General features: G+C 43.8%; 1 protein-coding gene across 3 annotated transcripts; it reads right to left on the bottom strand.

Annotated features, from left to right (window-relative positions):
• Window positions 1-341: 341 nt before the first annotated feature.
• On the bottom strand, window positions 342-26,765 carry LOC115413452 (uncharacterized). Of its 3 annotated transcripts, none has more exons than XM_030126310.1 (9): window positions 26,552-26,765; window positions 21,331-21,693; window positions 20,741-20,986; window positions 20,133-20,234; window positions 12,947-13,279; window positions 12,399-12,731; window positions 11,078-11,410; window positions 2,083-2,421; window positions 342-1,531 (listed from the first exon to the last, which is right to left on the bottom strand). In XM_030126310.1, exons 1-9 carry the CDS (start codon window positions 26,586-26,588, stop codon window positions 1,074-1,076), a joined length of 2,544 nt encoding a protein of 847 aa, XP_029982170.1. In that variant the 5' UTR covers window positions 26,589-26,765; the 3' UTR covers window positions 342-1,073. The 3 variants fall into 3 exon arrangements, with proteins under 3 accessions (XP_029982170.1, XP_029982169.1, XP_029982171.1); XM_030126309.1 differs by having other exon boundaries at window positions 20,669-20,986; window positions 26,552-26,764; XM_030126311.1 differs by lacking the exon at window positions 11,078-11,410 and having other exon boundaries at window positions 20,669-20,986.

Genomic DNA, 26,765 nt, shown 5'->3' with positions numbered 1-26,765 from the left:
TAAAGCAGCAATAACCTGGAACTGACTTCCCTCCACATTACAGATACACTCATACTGCACTTTGACCACCACATTAAAAACACAGTTTGCACACAACTACACCTGTACACACTAACCTGTGTGTGTGTGTGATCTGTGTCATGATCATGGACGCTGTGTGTCCATATGTGATGTCTGTTTCCATCCTTGTCTGTGATCCTGTGCTGATGGATTCTGTGTGATTCTATTGGATGTGCTGCTGTTGTATGTTTGGATTAGATGTGCTGTCTCTGTAGGACTGGACTGATGCTTCACTGTTCTATTTGATCTTTGTTTGGGACCGAGCAGTAAGACGACCAGGAGACAGCTGTGGGTTTTTATTCACCCAAAATGATCCAAGAAATGATTACAAATGATAGTTTTAACAATTAAGTATATAAAAGAGGTCCACATAACAGAACTGTACACAAAAATAATAGCAACTAAGGCTGAGAACAAGAACTGACGCATCAAACAAACTAAAAAAAAACCTGACCCAACAAAATGAGACACAGTGGGAGCATATGTAGAGGTTTGGCCAAACCATTAAACAAACAAGGGCAAAACCAAACGGACTCCAACTACAACTAAATACAACTGAAGCTTTGGTCACATTAAATCCCACCCCCCCATGACAGACCTACCCACACATGTTCAATGATGCTCAAGTCTGGGACTGTGAGGTCCGTTCCAAACCTTCAGCTGGAGTCTCTGAGGTCGTCCATGGTGGATTTACAGACAGGTTTCACATCATCCTCCAGTTGGAAAATCCATCCTCTTTGACAGTGTTCATTTGTCAGATTTTGCTGCAGTGGTTTTGATTTGATTGTTTAGATTTTCTTTGGTTTGGAGGACAGACTACTGCTGTGAAAAATGTGTCATCACAGAACAACAAACACTAGAAATACAATAATGAAGAGTCTAAAAGCATAGTTTAAGTGGTTTGAAGTGTGTATTTCTATTGTATTTACCTGTTTCATATATTCAAGAGGAATAAGATCAAGACCCAGTTTAGGTTTGACTTAATAAATGGAAACACATACACAACAGATCTATCAAACAGCTGCTTCAGCTTCATCTTCTCTTATTGGAGGAAACTGATATGTGATCTGAGATCTGTCTGCAGAGGAGACAGAGGACGGAGACACAAATGACCTCTGACCTGCATCTGAACACTGAACTTTGACCTTCAGGTCCAATACTTTCCTTCTCAGGGGGACTCGACCTCTGACGACTTCACATTCATATCTTCCAAAGTCGTCCTGTTGGAGGTCATTCAGGGTCAGACTCAAGTCTCCAGTCTTCCATGGGTCTTCATTCATCTTTGTTCTGTTTTTGTATCTATCGTCCTGTTGACCAAGTAGGGCTGACTTCCTATACATATGGACAGGTATGAAGTTCCGGTCATCGGTACAGTACAACCACACCACTGTGGCGTCCTGAGGCAGGTCAGGGGTCGTTCTGAAGGGCAGCAGAGCAGAGCTTGCCCCCTCCTCCACCTCCACCTGTTGACCTGGGAGGAAACATGACATTAACATGGGACAGTTTTTTATCATCACATCTTCTATATGGAGGAAAATCAGCCTCTTTAAAAGGAAAAGACTGAATAATTGCTCAACTTCAGTACTTTGACCAGGAACAGCAGAGAAGGCTGATTAGATGACTACACTCACAAATCCATGGTGGTCTAAATTGGCTCTAGGGACACAGAGTGCTACTGTCCTGGTGGGGAAGGAGGCGGAGCTGTGGCAGATGGTTCAGAGGTACAGACTAGACTGGGGCTCTGGAACCGATCTCCTCAAGGGTGCTGGGACTCTTTTTTTTTTTATTCAGGAGTTGTTCAGGGTGAGAGGTGTGGAACGGGTGTGGGGTTCCTCCCACCTGCTCTGCTAAATACTATACTAAATACTATACTATACTACTATACTAAAATATATATAATTAAAATCTGCTCCATGAGTAACTCCACATTGTGCTATTTGTGATTGTGGAGGTTCGACAGGAAAGGGGAAAGAAGGGCTCAGTATTCTAGAACTAGGAATGACCTGCGTCTACAGTACTGACCTATGACCCACAGATACACTCGTTTCCTCCTCAGGATCTGGTTGTCTCTGTTGTAGACGATGCAGGTGTAGATGTGGGTGTCCTGGTCTGTGGGGTGTTTCAGGGTCAGACTGAGGTCTCCAGTTCTCAGTGGGTCTTCTTTCATCTCTGTTCTGTTTGTGTATTCATCGTCCTGTTCATTAGTTCTGTCAGAGCCGTCCTCATACATGTGGACCTTCTTGTCACAACAGGCCGTCCACTCCACTGTGACCTGACTGACATCCTCTATATGTAATGTGGTTTTAAATGGCAGCAGGACAGACCCCACCCCTGAAGACACCTCCACCTCCACCTGTTGGGCTGAGAACAACAACCATACCATCAGACAACAGCAGAGGAAAACATCTGCCATGGATACAGTTCTAAGTGATGATCCAATCAGCAGCAGAATCAAGTACTTATGTGTGTGTCTGAAGTTTTTTGTCTGTTCATGAATGTCATCAGGATCAGAGCAGTTCCATTTCAGTCTCAGAAACTGCCCTGCTGGTATGTTATCTGTCATATATTTGGGATGACTGCTACTAAAATGTCTTTTCAACAGATGTGTGAATAACTCCAGTTTCATCTTTATATGTGGTTAAATCTAGATAATTGATTGGATTTGCTCCATGCTGTATTCACAGGTGGTTTCCTCAGATGTTTGTGGATTTTGGGGAAATAATAAATAATAGGAGTGACTCAATGAGGGTTCAGCCAATAACCATACTCCTTTTTTATGATCCAGTTTGATTTGAAAGTAACTCTGAGGATATTAAACATCAGTAAAGACAATGTCGCACAAGGAAACTTTAACCAACAAACCACAGAGTAAAACGATAATTAATAAAAGTGTGTCATTCCATCAAAGCCAGTTTATACAAACGTGTTGAAGTGGTTTCAGCAATCTGAACATAGTGATGAAAGTGAGGAAAGAAAAAAAAAACTGAACTTTTCTGAATGACTTCAATGAGTAACAAACCTGGTTTGCTTGTCTTCTAGACGTACTGCGACAGAAACATTTCTATCAGTTTCCTCGAGCCAGGACCACTTGAACTTATTTTTGATTGGTCATATTCACTAATCTTTGAAGGCTCACTGAAAATGTTGTGTTAGGAGGATGTGAACAATGAATACATCAAAAGAAAGAACAGAAATTCAACTTTTAAACACAAAAAACAATTTTATTCTATCTTCATTCGTTTGTGAGATGTAAATATTTGAATATTGGTCATTTTCAGGAAAACACTTGAATTTTGAGCAAAAACTGAGAAAATTGTGGGTTTTTTTCAAAGATATTGATTTTCAAGATAAAACTGATTTCCTATTTACATTTTTGACTCTTATTTACAAATAGTAACACTGTATTCAAAATCATAAAAGAAAATAATAATAACAATAATAATAATAAACTGCAATAATAATAATAAACTGCATCAACATCATTCCACAAAATATTCAGGGAAACCACACCAAACTTTAGACAAAACATCTTCTAAAGCACCAGGTTCCTTCTAAACTTTACACATTTACATACATCAATTATATGTCTTCCACATATTAGTTTAGCTTCTTGATATAAACACTTCATATTCTTCCTGTTCAAGAAAAAAAAGAAACATCCATCCATTGTCCACCGCTTATCCGGGGCCGGGTCGCGGGGGTAACAGTCTAACCGGGGATGCCCAGACTTCCCTCTCCCCAGACACCTCCTCCAGCTCTTCTGGGGGGACCCCGAGGCGTTCCCAGGCCAGCCGAGAGACATAGTCTCTCCAACGTGTCCTGGGTCTTCCCCGAGGTCTCCTCCCGGTGGGACATGCCCGGAACACCTCCCCTGGGAGGCGTCCAGGAGGCATCCGAAACAGATGCCCGAGCCACCTCAGCTGGCCCCTCTCGACGCGGAGGAGCAGCGGCTCTACTCCGAGCTCCTCCCTGGTGACTGAGCTCCTCACCCTATCCCTAAGGGTGCGCCCAGCCACCCTGCGGAGGAAACTCATTTCGACCGCTTGTATCCAGGATCTTGTCCTTTCGGTCATGACCCAAAGCTCATGACCATAGGTGAGGGTAGGAACGTAGATTGACCGGTAAATTGAGAGCTTCGCCTCTCGGCTCAGCTCCTTCTTCACCACAACCGACCGGTACAGCGACTGCATCACTGCAGACGCTGCACCGATCCGTCTGTCAATCTCACGCTCCCTCCTTCCCTCACTCGTGAACAAGACCCCAAGATACTTGAACTCCTCCACTTGCGGCAAAGACTCCCCACCGACCCGGAGAGGGCAAACCACCTTTTTCTGGTCGAGAACCATGGCCTCGGATTTGGAGGTGCTGATCCTCATCCCGCTCGCTTCACACTCGGCTGCAAAACGCCCCAGGACACGCTGAAGGTCCAGGTTCGATGAGGCCAACAGGACAACGTCATCTGCAAAAAGCAGAGATGAAATCCTGTGGTCCCCAAACCGGACCCCCTCCGGCCCCTGGCTGCGCCTAGAAATTCTGTCCATAAAAATTATGAACAGAACCGGTGACAAAGGGCAGCCCTGCCGGAGACCAACGTGCACATGGAACAGGTCTGACTTACTGCCGGCAATGCGAACCAGACTCCTGCTTCGGTCATACAAGGACCGGACTGCCCTTAGCAAAGGGCCCCGGACCCCATACTCCCGAAGCACCCCCCACAGGATACCACGAGGGACACGGTCGAACGCCTTCTACAGATCCACAAAACACATGTGGACTGGTTGGGCGAACTCCCATGAACCCTCGAGCACCCGATGGAGAGTATAGAGCTGGTCCAGCGTTCCGCGACCAGGACGAAAACCACATTGTTCCTCCTGGATCCGAGGTTCGACTATCGGTCGGATCCTCCTCTCCAGTACCTTGGAATAGACTTTCCCCAGGAGGCTGAGGAGTGTGATCCCCCTATAGTTGGAGCACATCCTCCGGTCCCCCTTCTTAAAAAGGGGAACCACCACCCCGGTCTGCCAATCCAGAGGTACTGTCCCCGACTGCCACGCGATGTTACAGAGACGTGTCAACCAAGACAGTCCCTGCACATCCAGAGACTTAAAGTACTCAGGGCGAATCTCATCCACCCCCGGTGCCCTGCCACCGAGGAGCTTGCCAACCACCTCGGTGACTTCAGCTTGGTGACTTCAGCTTGGGTGATGGACAAGTCCACCTCTGAGACCTCAGCCTCTGCTTCCTCCAAGGAAGACGTGACAGTGGGATTGAGGAGATCCTCGAAGTATTCCTTCCACCGTCCGACAACATCCCCAGTCGAGGTCAGCAGCTCCCCACTTCCACTGTAAACAGTGTTGGTGGCGCACTGCTTTCCCCTTCTGAGGCGCCGGATGGTTTGGCAGAATTTCCTCGAGGCCGACCGATAGTCCTCCTCCATGGCCTCCCCAAACTCCACCCAGACCCAAGTTTTTGCCTCCACAACTGCTCGGGCTGCAGCTCGCTTGGCCTTCCGGTACCCATCAGCTGCCTCTGGAGTCCCACGGGCCAACAAGGCTCGATAAGACTCCTTCTTCAGCTTGACGGCATCCCTTACTTCCGGGGTCCACCACCGGGTTCGGGGATTGCTGCCACGACAGGCACCGGAGACCTTGCGACCACAGCTCCAAGCAGCCGCTTTGACAATGGAGGTGGAGAACATAGTCCACTCGGACTCAATGTCCCCAGCCTCCCCCGGGATCTGGGAGAAGCTCTCCCGGAGGTGGGAGTTGAAGACCGCACTGACATCGGGCTCTGCCAGACGTTCCCAACAGACCCTCACAACACGTTTGGGCCTGCCGAGTCGGTCCGGTTTCCTCCTTTGCCAGCGGATCCAACTCACCACCAGGTGGTGATTGGTTGACAGCTCTGCCCCTCTCTTCACCCGAGTGTCCAAAACACGCGGTCGGAGGTCTGATGATACGACAGTGAAGTCGATCATCGACCTCCGGCCTAGGGTGTCCTGGTGCCAAGTGCACTTATGGACATCCCTGTGTTCGAAAATGGTGTTTGTTATGGACAAACTGTGACTAGCACAGAAGTCCAATAACAAAACACCACTCGGGTTCAGATCAGGGAGGCCGTTCCTCCCCATCACCCCCCTCCAGGTCTCACTGTCGTTGCCCACGTGGGCATTGAAGTCACCCAGGAGAACAATGGAGTCCCCAGTCGGAGCACCATCCAGCACCCCTCCCAAGGACTCCAAGAAGGCCGGGTACTCTGCACTGCTGTTCGGCCTGTAGGCCGAGACAACAGTGAGGCACCTGTCCCCGACCCGAAGGCGCAGGGACGCGACCCTCTCGTTCACCGGGGTGAACTCCAACACCTGACGGCTGAGCTGAGGGGCTATGAGCAAGCCCACGCCAGCCCGCTGCCTCTCACCGCGGGCAACGCCAGAGAAATGGAGAGTCCAGCCCCTCTCGAGGGGTTGGGTTCCAGAGCCCAAGCTGTGTGTGGAGGTGAGCCCGACTATATCTAGTCGGTATCTGTCAACCTCCCTCACAAGCTCCGGCTCCTTCCCTCCCAGCGAGGTGACATTCCATGTCCCAAGAGCTAGACTCTGCGTCCGGGGATCGGGTTGTCGGGCTCCCTGCCGTCGACTGCCACCCAATCCACATTGCACCCAGCCCCTACGATTCCCTCGGTGGGTGGTGAGTCCACCGGAGGGCGGGCCCACGTCGCTCCTTCGGGCTGGGCCCGGCCGGACCCTGTGGGCATAGGCCCGGCCACCAGGCGCTCGCATTCGAGCCCCAACCCCAGGCCTGGCTCCAGGGTGGGGCCCCGGCTGCGCCATACCGGGCGACGTCACGTTCTTTAGTTGTTTTTCTTTCATAGGGGCTTCTGAACTGCTCTTAGTCTGGCCCGTCACCCAGGACCTGTTTGCCTTGGGAGACCCTACCAGGGGCATAAAGCCCCCGACAACATAGCTCCTGGGATCATTCGGGCACTCAAACTCCCCCACCACGATAAGGTGGCAGTTCAAGGGGGAGAAAAGCAGGTTCAGAAAAAAGAAACAAATTCACTAAATACTGTAGATTTCTGGCCTTTGCTTGGCTGCACCAGGTCCTCCTGTTGGACCACGTCCTCCTGTTGGACCACCTGCTGTGCTTGATCTGTAAATAAATATATGGTCATCTAGTTATTTATCTATGTATGAATATATGTATTTATTTATTTCATACTAAAGCCAAATCAAACAGTGTCTTACCTGTGTCCCTGCTGACATTATACAGCTGAATCTGTTCTGTGTCCTCAGTCTGAATCTGAACTCACTAACAGATTCAGACTAGCTGTCCTTTGTCTTGTCCCATGTCTGTGTGTCTGTCTTCTCCTTGACTGTCCACTATAAATGTCTCTTTTCTCTTCCTCCTGTCTGTCATTGTCTCCGTGTCGCTCCGTTACCCCCCCCCCCCCCCCCCCCCCCCCCCCCCACACACACACACACACCCTCCATGTCGGACCCTCGCCGTTCTGTTTTCCCACGTCCGTCTCCCTCACCTTCTATTTCTCTGTTCCTGTCTCTAAAGGTTCTTCTGTAGGTCAGTCATATATTGAATTGTCAGACTCTGTCTCCATAATCATCTTTAAGGCTTTTGAAAGTGCGCGCGGTTCCTGCAGTCTGCATTTCCTCATTCAGAGTGACTGAAGCTGTATGCGTTGCCATGGGATACCGGTGATTCCAGTGAAAAAACTTTACACCCAGTCCGTCATTTTTCCGAAAAAGCTGCTTAATTGTTTGTTTTTGGACTAAGGAAAGTAACTCACACAATCCGCAACAGCTTCAACTACAGTATAACAGTGAAAACACGGACTGACGGAATATCTCATCAATGGCGAGAAAAGAGTTAATTTACCTGAACATATGCTCAGTTTTCAGAAAAAAATGGATTTCCAGCAAAAACTAGAACACTTTCATCACTATGAACAGAAAAGACCAGAAGGTATGACAAGTAAGACTGACACATGTGATGGACTTGGAGGTTTTTTGGGTCTCCCTAAGAGAGGGGGAGCAGAATTCAGTTGGCTCTCTGAGTCTACAAGTTCACCACTAAGTGGGAGTAAATATCACCAACTTCACCTTTAACACATCAGTTTTTAACGACACTTTAAACAGAATTTAATGTACAACATGAGAGAAAACATTATTTTTGAAAATAGTCACTAACGGGTATTGAGTTGGAATGCCACCTCATTTTTCACAGTACACCAGTGGTGATTTCTCATTGACTGCAAGGGAAGCCCGGCTTCCCCTAAAATTACGAAAATTAAATGGTTAAATATGTACGGTTGTGTTGACATTTTATTGGCCACAAATGTGTTAGAACATGTTCATCTCAAAGATGAGTTCGTTCAGAATCAGCTTTATCACAAATCAACAAACGTGATGTTGTTCACTTCTCCTCCATTCCCGTGTCTCTGTTTTCTCCTCCATCTCTGTTCAGTGCATTTGTCCGTAGACTGCGGGCGTCTCTGGGCTTCAATGGGACTGAGTGGAACAGTTTTTTTTCATTGCGTCAAAACTGGACGGTAATTGGATAAATGCCACGATGTTGTCCCGCCCCCGGACGCCGGGCGTCTCTGGGGGTGAATGGAGCTGTGGGCGGAGCTCGGCCGGGCTGGACGCCAGAATCTCACATGCTGATTGGAGGATCAGTCGAAAGGCTGAATCCCGTTTGATTGACAGCTGTTTTCAGATCTACTCCTTCACTGACACAGTTCAGTTTAATACCGTCGCACATTCTGCTGTGAAATCAGAGAAACAACTACGAAATTACTCGTTCATTTCTTGCACTGTAAATAAAACACACTCATTGGACTAACTTGTTTTGTTTTAACATAATTTCAGTGTTTTCTTGTTTCAGTTCCATAATTTAATCATTTCTTCTTCGAGTTTAATATCGTTTTGTAGATAGTTAAATCAATCAAACTGTCGGCTAGGTCGGAATGAAAGGAGCATCTCTAATTTAAAAAGGCTGAAGTCTTACACCAACAACACAATGGGCCAAGGCCGTCTAAGCAGCCTAGCTCTGCTGGACATTCAGAGGACACTGGTCCAGTCCCTGGAAAAGACGCCTACTTGGTACGATAAGGTCACTGAGCATTTTCTTAAAAAGGAACGGAGGGCCGAATGTATGTTTAAATAGCTTGACAATTTTTTTTATTTATTTATTTATTTTTAATGTAAGCAATGAGACAATGAGCTTCCCCTGTCTGAAAGACAAGCAGCCGCCACTGCAGCACACAGTCTTATATCAGACTTTATAAAAACATAAACCTGCTGGTGGTGGCCTTTCTCAGACCAGGGGCCTCATGTATAAAGCGTGCGTACGCACAAAAACCTGGTGTACGCCCTTTTCCACGCTCACGTTCAGATGTATAAAGACTGAAATGACCGTGGAAATGTGCGGTCTTTCACGCCAAGTCCATAGCTGGCGTACGTATGTTTCTAGTGCTTTGGAACCATTGGCGACACTTAGAGGTGACACTGAGAAACTGTTAATAATGTGAAAAAGGTCATTCCTCTGATTGGTGAGCACATCGGAGATACACAGAAGAACAGTGAAAACACCAACACGTCATCCTACTGCTAGAGCAGCACATCCACCACCAGAACCAGAACCAATTAGACCCTGTATCCATCAATGCCAATCCTGCCCGGATGGACATTCAGCAACAGCCATATAAAGAGACAAGGACATAAAATTCATTGGTTGATAAATATAGTGTTCATGTCTGTGAGAACATTTATTTGTCGGTCCAGTCGCTCATTGACTCCGCCGATTGTCCTCACGATGTCCTCTGGTGACTCAGGTCAGTACAGACCCATGCCGGTCAGACGGGCACCAGCAGTGGGCTGTGGCAGACCGGTGGACCGGCTAACGCTGGGGAGTCAACAGGAAGCCCCTGTGACAGGAGGATGATACTGCGTCTGACCGTCTTCTGTCTCATTGTTGGAAAATAATAATTTGAGTGATTAAACATGAGTCAAAGTCATTGATTTCCTCTTTGATATCCTGACATGATTACACATGAACCTTTATCTAGTTTGGCTGTGATCAGACTGTTGTATGACCCGTAGAATAAACTAATGTGTGACTGACACAAATACTAAATATATATTTATCTTGGGGGTGATCCGCATCAGCCCTGTAAGAAAAGTGTCACAATATCGGCAACTCTTTCCTCAAACGGTCTGAGTTCGTCTCTTTTCTTCTTCCGCCTGTTTCGGCCTCCGCTTCGCGTCCACCTTGACGTGATCGTCTGATCCTGCAGACAGGGGAATCCCAGAGGGAATCCCACCTGCAGACCCCGTTTATACTGATTTACATATTTAAATGTGGGCGTGGAGAGGGAGGAGTCAGGTACTCCAACATCAATTCCACGTGGTCAATTCCACGCTGATTGGGATGAATAAAGGAAGTGTACTTGGATTCAGGCGTACGCACAGTTTTATACATCTGGATTTTTTGTGCGTTCGGACTTTTCTGGATTTGTGCGTACGCCAGGTTTCAGTATGAAATCCACGCAAGTCTTTGTACATGAGGCCCCAGGTCCTCTGGATTCCTCCCACCATCCACACACATGCATTTTGTGGGTTAATTGGTGAGTCTAAATCAAAAGAATGTGAGAGGGAATGGTTGTCGGTCTCTACATGTTAGCGATGACCTAAACAAATATTCAGAGTAAACCATGCATTTCCTTGTTGGTATTTAGGATAGGCCCTGGCATGCCTGCAACCCTTCAGAGGATTCAACAGTTTGGAAAATGAAGGAATATTTCTGTTGTTATGTCAAAGTAAGTAAGATCAAGCCTCAGTTTAGGAGTTTGACTTGATAAATAGAAACACATACACAACAGATCAATCAAACAGCTGCTTCATCTTCTCTTATTGGAGGAAACTGATATGTGATCTGAGATCTGTCTGCAGAGGAGAAACAGGACAGAGACACACATGACCTCTGACCTGCATCTGAACACTGACCTTTGACCTTCAGGTCCACTGTTTTCAGTCTCAGGGTGACTCCATCTCTAATGACTGCACATCCATATCTTCCAGAGTCGTCCTGTTGGAGGTCATTCAGGGTCAGACTGAAGTCTCCAGTCGTCCATGGGTCTTCATTCATCTTTGTTCTGTCTTTGTATCTATTGTCCTGTTGATTAAGTTGAGCGTACTTCTCATACACATGGACAAGTATGTATTCCCGGTCATTAGTATAGCGCATCCACACCACTGTGGCGTCCTGAGGCAGGTCAGGGGTCGTTCTGAAGGGCAGTAGGGCCGACCACGCCCCATCTTCCACCTCCACCTGTTGACCTGCAAGGAAACATGACATTAACATGGGACAGTTTTTTATCATCACATCTTCTATATGGAGGAAAATCAGCCTCTTTAAAAGGAAAAGATTGAATAATGACTCAACTTCAGTACTTTGACCAGGAACAGCCGAGAAGGCTGATTAGATGACTACACTCACAAATCCATGGTGGTCTAAACTGGCTCTAGGGACACAGAGTGCTACTGTCCTGGTGGGGAAGGAGGCGGAGCTGTGGCAGATGGTTCAGAGGTACAGACTAGACTGGGGCTCTGGAACCGATCTCCTCAAGGGTGCTGGGACTCTTTTTTTTTTTTTTATTCAGGAGTTGTTCAGGGTGAGAGGTGTGGAACGGGTGTGGGGTTCCTCCCACCTGCTCTGCCCTCTGGTAGAACTCTGGCTCAGTGGCTTTATGTTGGAGTTCACCCCACTGAATGAGAGGGCGGAGCTTCAGTTCAGGGAACAGGTTCTGACTATTGTCTGTCCCATGTGTACCCTGCCTTCTTGGAGTCTCTTGGTGGTGTGCTGAAGGCGCTCCTCTCAGGGACTCCACTGTTCTACTGAGAAACTTCAACATTCACATGAGCAATGACAATGAGACCAGGAGGAGTGTGACTGGGAGGAATGGTCTGCTGGAGCTGAACCTGGGGGTTTTTCTATGATTAGACCTCTGTACAAGTCACAGTTTGTCTAGAACAAACACTTTGGCACAACAGTGTTATTAAGTACATGTGGCACAAGGTGTTTTGGGTAGGTCCAACGAGGAGGAAACCCCTTGGAATATGTAGGAAATGATATATGTCACAGCTGGACAGGGATGGATGGATGGATGATCCAGCCTGATTAAAAATACTGAAATATATATCATTAAAATCTGCTCCATGAGTAACTCCACATTGTGCTATTTGTGATTGTGGAGGTTCGACAGGAAAGGGGAAAGAAGGGCTCAGTATTCTAGAACTAGGAATGACCTGCGTCTACAGTACTGACCTTTGACCTTCAGATCCACTTGTTTCCTCCTCAGGATCTGCTTGTCTCTGTTGTAGACGGTGCAGGTGTAGATGCCAGTGTCCTGGTCTGTGGGGTGTTTCAGGGTCAGACTGAGGTCTCCAGTTCTCAGTGGGTCTTCTTTCATCTCTGTTCTGTTTGTGTATTCATCGTCCTGTTCATTAGTTCTGTCAGAGCCGTCCTCATACACATGGACCTTCCTGTTCCTATTGTCCGTCCACTCCACTGTGACCTGACTGACGTCCTCTATATGTAATGTGGTTTTCATGGGCAGCGGGACAGACTCCTTCCCTGAATCCCCCTCCACCTGTTGGACTGAGAACAACAACCACACCATCAGACAACAGCAGAGGAAAACATCTGCCATGGATACAGTTCTAAGTGATAATTGTTCAGTCTGTGTTGAATCATCAGCAGAACCGACTGCTTATTCAACTGTTAACTCCTATTCTCAGTTCAACTACGTTGGACATTTCTGTCTGATAATCCAGGCGCCTTTAGTTTTCTCATCTTCTGTCTACAGCACTGACCTTTGACCTTCAGCACCACTCGTTTCTCCTTCAGGACCTTGTTTTTGTTGTAGACGATGCATAAGTATTCGTTGGTGTCCTGGGCCGTTGGGTGTTTCAGGGTTAAACTGAAGTCTCCAGTTCTCAGCCAGTGTTTCTTCATCTCTGTTCTGTTTCTGTAAATCTGGTCCTGTTTATCAGGTTCACCAGAGCCGTACTTATGCACAATGAGCTGATTGCTGTCTGCCTTCTTCCACATAACGCTGATATGTCTGGAGTTCTTTGTCAGGTGAGCTATAGTTTTATATGGCAGCAGGGCAGACTCCTCCCCTGAATCCACCTCCACCAGTTGGGCTGAGAAAAAACAAATAAAAAAGTAGACACCTCATTGGCTGGCCTGCTGTAGTGTGCTTTGCTCCAACATAATCTCATTATGAACCAAAAATATTGCGGACAGTGTTGTCTTAGAAGCATGGCAACTCATTAAATGAACACACAAAACTGTCTGTGTCTAATATCCAGGTACTGAAAGCACACTGAAGAGCTCCAGAGTGCAAACAAAAGGCTGCAGCTGCACTGGTTCAGAGGCAGCATTTCCACCCCTTCACCTCTATGACAAACACTGTAACAAATTACTGTAAAAAAAAAAAAGTAAATTTTATACAGTATCATGCTGTTATTTGTAAATACAGTATAATGCTGTAAATAATGAGGTCTTTAAGGTGCAAATTTAAAACAGTAAGCTACTTCAAAATTGGACAGTATTCTACAGTATTTGCTTCAGTTCCTCCACTGCTGTCCGCCCAGAACTGCTCTGAACAAAGTCATCTGGCATCAAATCCCACCAGCTCATTTAGAAAAGATTCAATCCAACGAATGTTAACTATAGACTTGCTGCATCAAAGGTAAGTGGTTCTTTTTCGAAGCAGAAGAAAAAAATAAAAAGAGAAAATAACTGAGGATGGCTATTTTCACCTGGACTTAACCCCATACAGCATGGGAACAGAGGTCACCTGATGCTTCTACCAACACTGACAGAACTCCATTCTGCTCCAGTTGTTCACTCATCAAGGTAATTGTGATTTTATCAACGTAACTGTGGCATTTTGGGTTCATTAAACATTAAATTGCCTCCATAAACTGCGTTCACACTGGATGCAACTTGCACAGTATAACATGCGTGATAATACTGCTTAATATTTCGGGGTTTTAGCCGTATGTAGCAAACATGCAGCTAATTTAAGCTGAAGCATACTAGCTAGCTGCAAAATGGACACCGTTAAACTAAACAGTTTAACAATTTACATGGTTATACAGTACAGGCCAAAAGTTTGGACACACCTTCTCATTCTTCGCATTTTCTTTATTTTCATGACTATTTACATTGTAGATTCTCACTGAAGGCATCAAAACTATGAATGAACACATGTGGAATTATGTACTTAACAAAAAAGTGTGAAATAACTGAAAACATCTCTTATATTCTAGTTTCTTCAAAGTAGCCACCCTTAGCTCTGATGACTGCCTTGCACACCCTTGGCATTCTCTTGATGAGCATCAAGAGGTAGTCACCTGAAATGGTTTTCACTTCATAGCTGTGCCTTGTCAGGGTTACTTAGTGGAATTTCTTGCCTTATTGATGGGGTTGGGACCATCAGTTGTGTTGTGCAGAAGTCAGGTTGATGCACAGCTGACAGCCCTATTGGACAACTGTTAGAATGCATATTATGGCGAGAACCAATCAGCTAAGTAAAGACAAACGAGTGGCCATCATTACTTTAAGAAATGAAGGTCAGTCAGTCTAGAAAATTTCAAAACCTTTGAATGTGTCCCCAAGTGCAGTCGCAAAAACTATCAAGCGCTCCAACGAAACTGGCTCACATGAGGACCGCCCCAGGAAAGGAAGACCAAGAGTCACCTCTGATGCTGAAGATAAGTTCATCTGAGTCACCAGCCTCAGAAATCGCAAATTAACAGCAGCTCAGATTAGAGACCAGATGAATACCACACAGAGCTCTAGCAGCAGACACATCTCTACAACAACTGTTAAGAGGAGACTGCGTGAATCAGGCCTTCATGGTCAAATAGCTGCTAGGAAACCACTGCTCAGGAGAGGCAACAAACAGAAGAGATTTATTTGGGCCAAGAAACCCAAAGAATGGACATTAGACCAGTGGAAATCTGTGCTTTGGTCTGATGAGTCCAAATTTGAGATCTTTGGATCCAACCGCCGTGTCTTTGCGCAGAAAAGGTGAACGGATGGATGCTACATGCCTGGTTCCCACCATGAAGCATGGAGGGGGAGGTGTGATGGTGTGGGGGTGCTTTGCTGGTGACGCTGTTGGGGATTTATTCAAGATTGAAGGCAACCTGAATCAGCATGGCTACCACAGCATCCTGAAGTGACATGCCATTCCATCCAGTTTGCGTTTAGTTGGACCATCATTTATGTTTCAACAGGACAATGACCCCAAACACACCTCCAGGCTGTGTGAGGGATATTTGACCAAGAAGGAGAGTGATGGAGTGCTGCGCCAGATGACCTGGCCTCCACAGTCACCGGACCTGAACTCAATCGAGATGGTTTGGTTGAGCTGGACCGCAGAGTGAAGGCAAAAGGGCCAACAAGTGCTAAGCATCTCTGGGAACTTCTTCAAGACTGTTAGGAAACCATTTCAGGTGACTACCTCTTGAAGCTCATCAAGAGAATGCCAAGAGTGTGCAAAACAGTCATCAGAGCTAAGGGTGGCTACTTTGAAGAAACTAGAATATAAGAGATGTTTTCAGTTATTTCACACTTTTTTGTTAAGTACATAATTCCACATGTGTTCATTCATAGTTTTGATGCCTTCAGTGAGAATCTACAATGTAAATAGTCATGAAAATAAAGAAAATGCGAAGAATGAGAATGAATGTTTGGCCCGTCAAAGGGTCCAATCCAAACCGTGGGATGAATTTGAGAAAATCAAATGTGTCAAACTCATTTTAGCTCAGGGGATACATACAGTCCAATTTGATCTCAAGTGGGTCGGACCAGTACAAATACACTGTTGTCAATTAAGTTGGAACAATTCAGTTTTAGGACATGTTCCTCTTTTTATTCCCATTTAATCACTTTTGACCCAGTACAATGATTACATACTGAGTCTCAGTTACACCTTATCTATTCAAGGATAAATCACATTTCATAAGAAAAAATATTTTATTCTAATATTATTGGAAACAGTGTAATAACATTATAACTTATACAGGGTGGGGAAGCAAAATTTACAATATTTTGAGGCAGGGATTGAAAGACAGTGTATGACCAATTAGTTTATTCAAAGTCATGAGAATTTATTTGCCACAAGAAAATTTACATAATAGAAAATGTTTTTATTCTATGTGTCCTCCTTCTTTCTCAATAACTGCCTTCACACGCTTCCTGAAACTTGCGCAAGTGTTCCTCAAATATTCGGGTGACAACTTCTCCCATTCTTCTTTAACAGTATCTTCCAGACTTTCTCGTAATAGTTTTGCTCATAGTCATTCTCTTCTTTACATTATAAACAGTCTTTATGGACACTCCGACTATTTTTGAAATCTCCTTTGGTGTGACGAGTGCATTCAGCAAATCACACACTCTTTGACGTTTGCTTTCCTGATTACTCATATGGGCCAAAGTTTCTGAAAAGGTATGGATAATAGTGTTAGGTGTGATTATGACATCAATATATGTTTGGTTTCAAAACAATTGACTTAGTGCCTGCTGAGAAAAAACAACTAAATGTTCATTGTAAATTTTGCTTCCCCACCCTGTAGATGTCAATATTCTGCCTGTTCCTAAGTGTCTTGTGTGTTCGTAGATCCACTGTGATCTGTAAGTTGGAATGCACATGTGTAAATGATAAGATAAGACATAGTATTGTTGAAATTGTACCCTTATTTTTGTGGCCGTACAGGGTTGTTCAGGTTATTCACATTTTCATTATGCAATTTTACATTTTTCACACTAAAAGAAAGAGAAAAATCTAGAGTAGATATTATTTACAGTGTAATTATGCTATTATTTTACTGGTGCAGCCTGATTCAGATCACTTTGGGCTGAATGTGTGTGACACCCCTGGTTTAGACACAAAGGTCCAGGTGTTTTAATGCCTCCTCTATTATTGGATGGATCCACCAGCTCCCAGGATCTGAAGTGGACTTCCAGCATAGTCACGATGACCAAGAAAGTCCTGCAGAGAATGGACTTCCTGCATCGGCTCAGGAAGTTCAACCTGCCCCAGGAGCTGCTGATCCAGTTCTACACCGCAATAATCCAGTCTGTTCTGGGCACGTCCATCATCGTCTGGTTTGGATCAACCACCAAACAGGGACAAGAACAGACTGGAACGGACTACCAGGACTGCACAGACGATCACTGGTGCTGATCTGCCCACCATTCAGGACTTATACACATCCAGAATCAGGAAACGGGCAGGAAATATCTCTGCAGACCCCTCACACCCCAGACACAACCTGTTTGAACTTCTTCCCTCCAGCAGGCGATACAGAGCACTGTACACCAAAACAGCCAGACACAAGAACAGTGTTTTCCCCCAGGCCATCACTGATGAACACTTCACACTCCATGACCAATCCAGTGTCAGTGCCCCCCTGACTCCCATTCACTTAGATTTTGCACTCTTTATAAAACTGTCTAATTTGCACTATGTAAAAAAAAAAACAAACTCTATTTGCACTACAATAATACATATATATACACACTACCGGTCAAAAGTTTTAGAACACCCCAACTTTTCCAAAATTTCATTGAAAATGATGCAGTTTAATGTCTCAGTGTACTCTGAAATTAAAGCATAGAACAAATAAACAACTGAAGTTAAAAAAAGAAATCATGGAATCAATTTAGACACCAAAATGTATTCTAAACTTTTGACTCATCAAAGTAGCCACCTTTGGCAGATAGAACAGTTGAACACACTCATGGCATTCTTTCTACAATGGAAATCACATATTCTTCAGAAAGTTCTTCCCATCTCTGTAGCAGAAGTTCCCATAAATGTGGAACACTTGTAGGTTGCTTTGCTTTCACTTGTTTGTCCAGTTCATCCCAAACCAGCTCCATGGGGTTTAAGCCTGGAGACTGTGCTGGCCACTCCATGTTTTCAAGTGTACCATCTTGTTCTTTTTTCTTAAGGTAGATCTGGCAGAGCTTGAACTTATGTTTTGGGTTATTATCTTGCTGTAGGATGAACCCCTGCCCAACTAGGTGCATCCCAGAGGGTACTGCATGGCATAGCTGCAGAATTCTGTGGTAGCCGTTTTGGTTCAGGGTGTCTTTCCCTCTGTACAAGTCACAGACCCTGGATCCAGCAAAACTGCCCCAGACCATCACACTTCCTCCTCCATGTTTGACAGTTGATGTCACACACTGAGGAACCATCCTTTCGCCTACTCGACGGCGTACATAAGTCCTGCGGGATGAACTGAAGATTTCAAATTTAGATTCATCAGTCCATAACACCTTCTTCCAGTCTTCAGTAGTCCACTGGCGGGGTTTCATGGCCCAGGCAAGCCTCTTTTGTTATTCTGAAGTCTCAGCAATGGCTTTCTTGCTGCAACTCGACCCATTAAACCTGCAACTGGAAGTCTTCTCTTCACAGCTGAAACTCAGACTTGCTTACTATGACCATTATTGAGCTGTGCTTTCAGCTGTTGTCCTGTGAGTCTCTTATCACTCCAGCTGCTGACTCTCAGAAACTTGTCTTCTGATTCTGTCGTGTCTTTGGCTCTGCCAGACCTCTTCCTGTCAGCATTTCCCCCAGTTTCTCAGTGCCTTTGGATGGTGAAGGAAACTGGACTTACTGACACCTGGACTTTCTTGGACATTTCTCTGTAGGACAGACCTACATTTTAAGTGTTCTGATGGTCTGTCTCTCTTCTATCATTAATTGCCTTTTCCTCTTTTCCATTTTTATAATAACACACTACTTTCTGCAGTACAATACTGTTCAAATAATGCTCACAACGGTATGGTACCAAATTGTGTTCCAGCCCTACTTCTCTGCAGACAGAGGGGGTTGGAAGGAATTCACAAACGTTGGGACACCTGTAGGAATTGGTAGCACCAACTTTCGAGGCTTGATCAACCTCCATTGCTGCAGAACTGCTTTAAGTCGTTAACCCATTTCTTGTTTGCTGAAAAGGGCCTTTTTTGTATAATTCTGAAATGTACATTATTTTTCAGTTTTGTTTAACCTTACCTTTTTTTTTTTTTTTTTTTTTTTTTTTTTTTACCTCTGGCAGTTCACAAAAAGGTACAAAACTGGAAAAAATTGGGTTGTTCTAAAACTTTTGACCGGTAGTGTGTATATGTATATATATAAACACATATACACACATATATATTTTTACAGACTGTATTCCTGTACATATCCACTCACTTTATAAAAGCTCCAGTTTACACTCTGTACATATTCCATTGTAAATCCACTGTAAATCTCAACCCATTGTTGTCTCTGTCTCTAGTGGACTGTTTGTCTATATTGTGTCTTGGTCCACATGTTGTTCTGGGTTCATGTTGAAACTGTATGTCATGAGCAATGTAAAAACCGAAGCCAAATTCCTTGTATGTGTTCACAAACTTGGCCAATAAAGCTGATTCTGATTCTGATCAACATCATTTAAAAGGTAGTGAAGCAGTTTAAGGGGTTTTCACATCAAAGGGGTTTGTTTGCTTTAAATAGACCAGTTTGTTTTTCTCTGATAATCTGGTTCATTGAGGATGTGTGAACATGCAACTGAACTTGAATGTTGGAACCCCTGTTGAATCAAACTGAGTCCCCGATCAAACATAATCCCCAAACCAACCTGTTCCCACAAACTGATTCTCCAATCGAACCAAGCCCCCAACTAAACTGAGTCCCCAATGGAACCAAGTCTACCAGACTATTAGGTCTGAAAAAGACTTAAGACACCAGTTTGACTGGTTTTTGTCTGTAAAATTACACATATTATCTGAAGCATTTCTCTGATCAGTCTACTGTGACTCCTGACTGTTGACCTCCTCAGCAGCGACTACACAGACACACATTACAATCCCAAACTTGGTATGTAGGTTTCTATATGTATGAGTGACAGTCTGCTTCTATAATCACATGAGACAAAGAAAAACATGATGAAGAACAGCACAGTGGGTAATATAGGAACAGATATGACATACCTGATGGAAAATACCCTCGAAAAATATATAAAAGTCCTAGAAGGATTATAAGAAGAACAGCAAAGACAACCAGGAGAGCTGTGGCCCAGGTTGGAAAACCCTCTGTGGACGACAAAACACCAACATGAACTCCAGCTAAGACATGATCGTATGATGATGTGTCAATCAAATCCTAACAAATCTTTCAAGACATTATCAAGTACCCTAAAACCTGCTGGATATGAGGTTAAAAAGAAAGATGTATATTATTATGTGTACCTGTTTGACAGTTGGTCATATGAAAGAGCCACAATTGATAATGTGGAGTATTGACTGTAGTACTGAGTATTGATAAGGTGGAGTATTGACTGTAGTACTCAGTATTGATAAGTAATACTGAAAGAAAGAGTATTGAACAGTGTCTTTTCCACATTAGCATGAAATGGCATCAGGACATGTATCATTGAATGTTTTAGACCCAGAAGGGAGAGCTGCTGCAGAAGAAGGTGTGTGTTTTCAGATTGGAGCTGTTTCATGTGGTCTATCTCAGCACTGACCTTGGACCACCTGGAGCAGGACTTTAGACCTCAGGACGTCTCCTTCCCTGTAGACGGTGCAGATATACATACCTCCGTCTCTGTCTGTGGGGTATTTCAGAGACAGACTCATGTCTGTATTCATCTCTGTGCGGTCACGGTAAGACCTGTCCTGTGTTTGAAGATCATCAATTTTATTCCGGGACACATGGACCACCACCGGTTGTGGATCAAAGTAAGTCCACTCCACTGTGGTGTCTTCAGGCAGATCGGCTGAGGCTTTACAAGGCAGCTGGATAGACTCCACCCCCTGCTGGACCTCCGCCTCCTCCTCGTCATCTGACAGGAAACAGACCACAGTGATTACAACATACAATAAAGCCCTCTAGAACTTCAACAACACACACTATTCACATTAAATGGAGAGGAACAATAATAATCCACGGTGTATTTTCAGCAACAGACTGACCAAAAGTTCAGCTCAACCCTTCATCCTGAACCAGTGACAAAATGGAATAATCCAGTCAGAAGCTTCTGTGCATAAACAGTCAGATTGAAGTTGGACATGATTGATGAAGGTTGTGTTGTGAAGACAACAGAACTGAAATGAGCTGAATACAAAGACAGATGTACGTGTGACCTCTGACCTGTGTCTACTGCAGTGGGTGTGGTTTGTGTCTGACCTTTGACCTGCAGCTCTACTTGTGTCAGTCTGTCTTCTTTAGTCTCTTTCCACTCGTTTTCCCATTGGAGGTTACAGGTGTAGTTGTTGCTGTCAGACAGTTGTGGTTTCTTCAGAGTGAGGCTGAAGTCTCCCGATTGCGGAGCGTTGGTCTTCATTGACGTGCGTTCACTGTAACTGTATTGCTCTTTCAGATTGCCCCTTTCGTATTTAAGCAGATGAAGAACTGTTTGGTTGAGATCAGAGCATCTCCAAACCAGTGAAAAAGGAACCTCTGGGAACATGCCAGAATAATGGTAGGGCAGCAGGACCGACTCCATCCCCTCATACGCCTGCACCACCACAGCCAGTGCATGCTGGGAAACTGAGGACAGACACAGAAACAGAGTGTTGATCTGTGAATGGGACCAGAAGAACCCAGGTGAGTCCTCCTCAGTTTCCTCCTTCTGATTGTTGTTTATCATCCTTATCTGTTCCACACTCACATAATAAGGCTGGGATTTTCAACCTGAACTTTTGCCAAATTCATCCTGTCATAACATATATGGTGTGATTTGCTGGGGGGGATGGGGGGATCCAAACCCCTCTCTGGTTGTCACATCCCTACTTCTCCTCAATGAATTTCATCCTTGGGGTTAGGGGGGACGACCAACCTGCTGTAAATCCCATTAGGTTGTGTCAGTTTTCCTCCTCCTACATCTTCTATTACTGACACTAACGTTCACCTGAACCCAACTGTTACAGTCTCAGAATTCATGAATGTCCCTATGCACTGGGGCGCCGTAAAAGGGGTGGGGGGGTGGGGTAAATGGGACAAAGTCATGGGGCCCAGCATTTGTGTGTCCAGTGGATACAGGTCACAAGTTGTGAAAATTTCCTTTAAGATCCGCTGTATGATAGAGGAATAGAACCAGGGAGTTGGACGTTGAAAGTACACTCTAAAAAATGATATGCTGGCTCAATGTAAGAAATTGATGTAACAATTTCCATTCATCTTTTTAAGTTATTTCAACTTCGCCATAATTGCGTAAATGCCACAAGACTTCACTAGTTAGGCAAACTATTACTTTAGTCGGCTAAAATTTACTTAGGGGGTCAAATAAGTGGCCATTTTTGTCAAAAAAAAAAAATTGTAAGAAATGCATAGACCTGTGTTGAAATAATGCTAATACATTTGGGCACAGACTACTGATATTATTTGACAGTCGAAGCTATATTTTCAGAAGTATTGAAAATTGTAATATTGCCCTTTGTAGCAAAACCACATTTGGTTAAAATTGTTTACACCACAACCCAACTTTCACTCTACAAAATAAACTCATTCACTTCTCCACACATAGGAAACAAAGGGAATCACACATCTCGGCCACTTATTTCTCAATCAATTCATGCCATTCAACACAGTTATTCAGACCTACGGGGTTGGGAGACATCAGTTTCTTCAATCTCAACAGCTTAAACTAAGAATTAAAGAAAAAGTTAACTTAACCCTCCTGTTGTCCTCATATTCTGTATACACCCCATGTCCTCCGGGTCAAAATGACCCGTCTTCACTAACTCCCCAATATAACCAGCTTAATTGAATTTTAAACATAAAATTTCATTTTGCTTGAAGAAACATGTCATTCACCACAAAATGTATGAATACCTGAGTTTTCCCTCTTCACCTGTATTTCTATAGCTTAAGAAAGAAAATAAATATGCAAAACGGAGTTTTGAAAGTATTTTTATTCATCCCAATGAGTCAGTTTCTTTTGATTTTTTTTTTCTTTTTTTTTTTTTGCCAGTGAATGATGTAAGAAAATATACAACATAAAAAACAACAACTCATTCAACTAATTAGCACATGTAGGGCAGTATGCAAGTGCACAGCCCTTGCAGATATATTTCTTACACCTGCAACACACAGTATGTGTTGTACAGTCCTTCTTTGGCTGGCAGAACTGACATCTCTTCCTCTTACTTGCCCCAGCTGGGGCAGTGGCTGTGGCAGCACGATCCTCAGGTTGATCAGGAGTTCCTGCACTCTGAATAGCTTTGACAACTCCTGCAGAGGCTTCTGTGAAAGTCTCTCTTTCAGCTTCAGGGTTTTCTTCTTCTTCTTCTGAAGATGATTCATCATGCTCTGGGTTGTATTCCTCCCCATCTTCTTCTTCTGATACATCCTCCACTTCCTCTTCTGAATCAGAGTTGTCTTGCTGGACATCTGAAAAAATCAGCTCTAGAGCCTGCTCGATGCTATAACGCGCACTGATGGCTTCAGCACAGAGAGAATTCGAGGTACTGTCATCTGCAGCACAATGGGCAAGAAATAGGGCTCTGCAGTCTACGAGAAGGCCACCCTTCTTTTCTTGTTTACGTCTGCTACTGAATGATTTTAGACAGATCAAAGGCACTACAGTCGCGAGAAGAACACCTGTATTACATTTGCTACTGATTGATCTGAGACAGAACTACCACATTCTCACATTCTGTGGTGTGTAAATAACTCTGTGACCGTGATTTCAATTGAATTTCACTGTTGGGTCATTTTGACCCGAAGACAACCTTTGTACCTTTTTTCGTACAGCATGCATGGGAATGTGAATAAAGGCAACAGTTCACTTTTTCTAATGTTGGGGTCAATCTAGGAAAAGTCATGAAATTTCAAGTTGAAAAAATATCGTTAAGGGGATTTTTTGGGGGGTTTTAACACAGTGGCGGGTCATTTTGACCCGAGGACAAAAGGAGGGTTAAGCAATAACACACTACAGCCATCCCAGTTAACTGAAGAAATCTTCCAAATCAGTAGTCCTCAGAAAGTAACATCCAAACTGTATTCACTCACATCCACCTTAAATAGTACAATAACACTCCCAACAAGCAAGTGGGAAAAAGATCTGACCCTCTCTCCCAACCCTGATTTCTGGGAACAAATCTGTAAAAACACTTTCTCCATGACTACTAACACCAACATTACAGTAATAGCCCATGTTTTGGTCATATTCCAATCAGATCTGTAAAGAATTCAAATTCCAACTTGATAGCATTGATACTGATTTATTGGATCAATCCACTTCCTATCTGTTATCATGGGAAAATGTGTCAAAGTCGCACCAAATCCAGAATCAGATCTGGATCGAAATAATTTCAATACCTTGTGTTGACATCATCATACAGAAGCTGTATACCAAGTTTGAAGTCAATCAGAACTGGAGTTTGGGAGAAGAAGACGATTGAAAATTTTTCCCCATAAGAGCCCATGTTAAATTTTCCATAAGTTCCAGATCCAGAAGAAGATCCTGATCAGCATGTGGACATTATGTTTTGGTCATCTCCCCATCAGGGCTGGACTGTAGAAATTTACACTTGATATCATTTATATTTACTGAGTTATTGCATCCATCCACTTCCTATCTCTCATAAAGGGGAAATTTTTCAAAGTCGTACCAAATCCAGAATCAGATCTGGATCCAAATAATTTCACTAACTTTTGCTGACATCATCATAAAGAAGCTGTATACCAAGTTTGAAGTCAATCGGAACTGCAGTTTCGGAGAAGAAGACGATTGAAATTTTTGTAATGGACGACAGACGACGACGGACGACAGACGATGACGGATGCCGCATGACGACAATAGGTTACGGCCTGTCGGCCGGTAAGCTAAAAATAGGATCAATGGCCCTGTAGCTTACTGGCCAAATTAAAAGCTTTGGGAAATGTATCCAGATGCCATTTATAATCACCCAGCTATGTGTATTTATTATATTACAGAAATAGCCCATGTTTTGGTCATATTCCAATCAGATCTGTAAAAAATTAAAAGTCTAACTTGATATCATTGATACTTACTGATTTATTGGATCAATCCACTTCCTATCTGTTATAATGGGAACATTTTTCAAAGTCGTACCAAATCCAGAATCAGATCCGGATCCAAATAATTTCACTAACTTTTGTTTCAGAGAGGAAGACGATTGAAATTTTTGTAATGGACGACAGACAACGCCAACAGACGCCGCATTACGACAATAGCTTACGGCCAGTCGGCCGGTAAGCTAAAAACACATTTTCAACAATATATCAAATACCCACAATGCAATGCAGCAAACACTCCACAATATATACAAAAATTTTAAATGAGAAAGGAGTAAAACATGTATTATCCAGTCCTTGCATAATTTAAACTACTGTTGCAGAAATTCAGTGCCAATTAATAACCATATCACCATTCAGCTTCCGTAAAACAAAATCTAACCAGACTAATGTTATGGTGGAATTGTTACGTCAATTAGCTAAAAGCCTTACGTTACCGTCTTAAATGTTACCCCCTCTAGCTGAGGAAAAGACTTTAGTGTGGTGTAAAAACCATTTCTTGTCGTTTGTGCTGAGTTATTAGCTGTTGTGAATAAAACAAAGCTAAATTCTACATATCAAACCTTAAAGTTTCGTAAAGTTCTGTGCAAAATCGCGTTTCTCCCTTTTCTTTCTGTGCTTCCCTCCGTCAGCTTTGTACTCAGCTTTTAGAGGAAGTTTACAAGATTTTTAAGCTGTATTAACTTAATCTACTTCTATGTTAAGTTAAGGCTGAAATGCCTGTTCAAAATCGATATGTTACTAAGTTAAGACTGTTTTCCTTATTTTTCATTTAGACCAACTTAATAAAATAACTTATCAACTGATTACAATGTGTACATGTAAAACTTAATTTTTTAAGCAGAAAAAGCTCTTGATTTTCAGCTTAACTTCCTAACCCCATGAATCATAAAGTTTCACTTTGGTTTCACGCTAGCGTTAGTTACGTTAGTTATGGACCGTACCCCCACGTATCGTATATTACTGCTCCCCCCCGTGCCCTGCCCCTGCTCCGACAAAACAAAAAAATAAATATCCCCCCTCTGTTTTTTTGACAAATTGCTCCCTGATAACATATATGTGGTTGTTTGTATAAATCCATTGTCTGGACCTTTTTCATAAACAGTAGATCAGTCATTCAATCAGTGACCAGTGGTTTCACTCTAGACTTATTTTCTCCATATTATCAATGAAATCAACTCTTTTCTTGTTCCTTTATCTGCCTTCAAACTATCCAAAGTTGGTCTTTTTTCCTCTCAGAAACATAGTCTGTGGAAACATTTGATGTATTTGAGTAAAATGTCCCAAACACACTCAGAGTGAAGTGCACAGTAAAGACATGTTCCACCAGATAAGATGGGGGAGGGCTGTTTAATGCTTGTCTTACCATGGATGAGGATCACAACCACCACCGACACTTTCATCTTCCTGCACAAAGTCCAGAGTTGTAGTTTAATGTCCTTCGGACTGAACTGAACCAGGCTTCAGAAGCACACAGGTGTCACTTGACTGCTTCCACTGAACTCCACTGTGGACTGTTTCCACCGAAGCACCTTCTGGAATGGAATGGAAAACAGGCTGAGCAGCTTTGGACTGAAGAG

The sequence above is a fragment of the Sphaeramia orbicularis genome, chromosome 22 (genome assembly GCF_902148855.1).
Source record: "Sphaeramia orbicularis chromosome 22, fSphaOr1.1, whole genome shotgun sequence".
Classification (NCBI taxonomy): domain Eukaryota; kingdom Metazoa; phylum Chordata; class Actinopteri; order Kurtiformes; family Apogonidae; genus Sphaeramia; species Sphaeramia orbicularis.
This window is presented reverse-complemented; position numbering and strand designations above follow the sequence as displayed.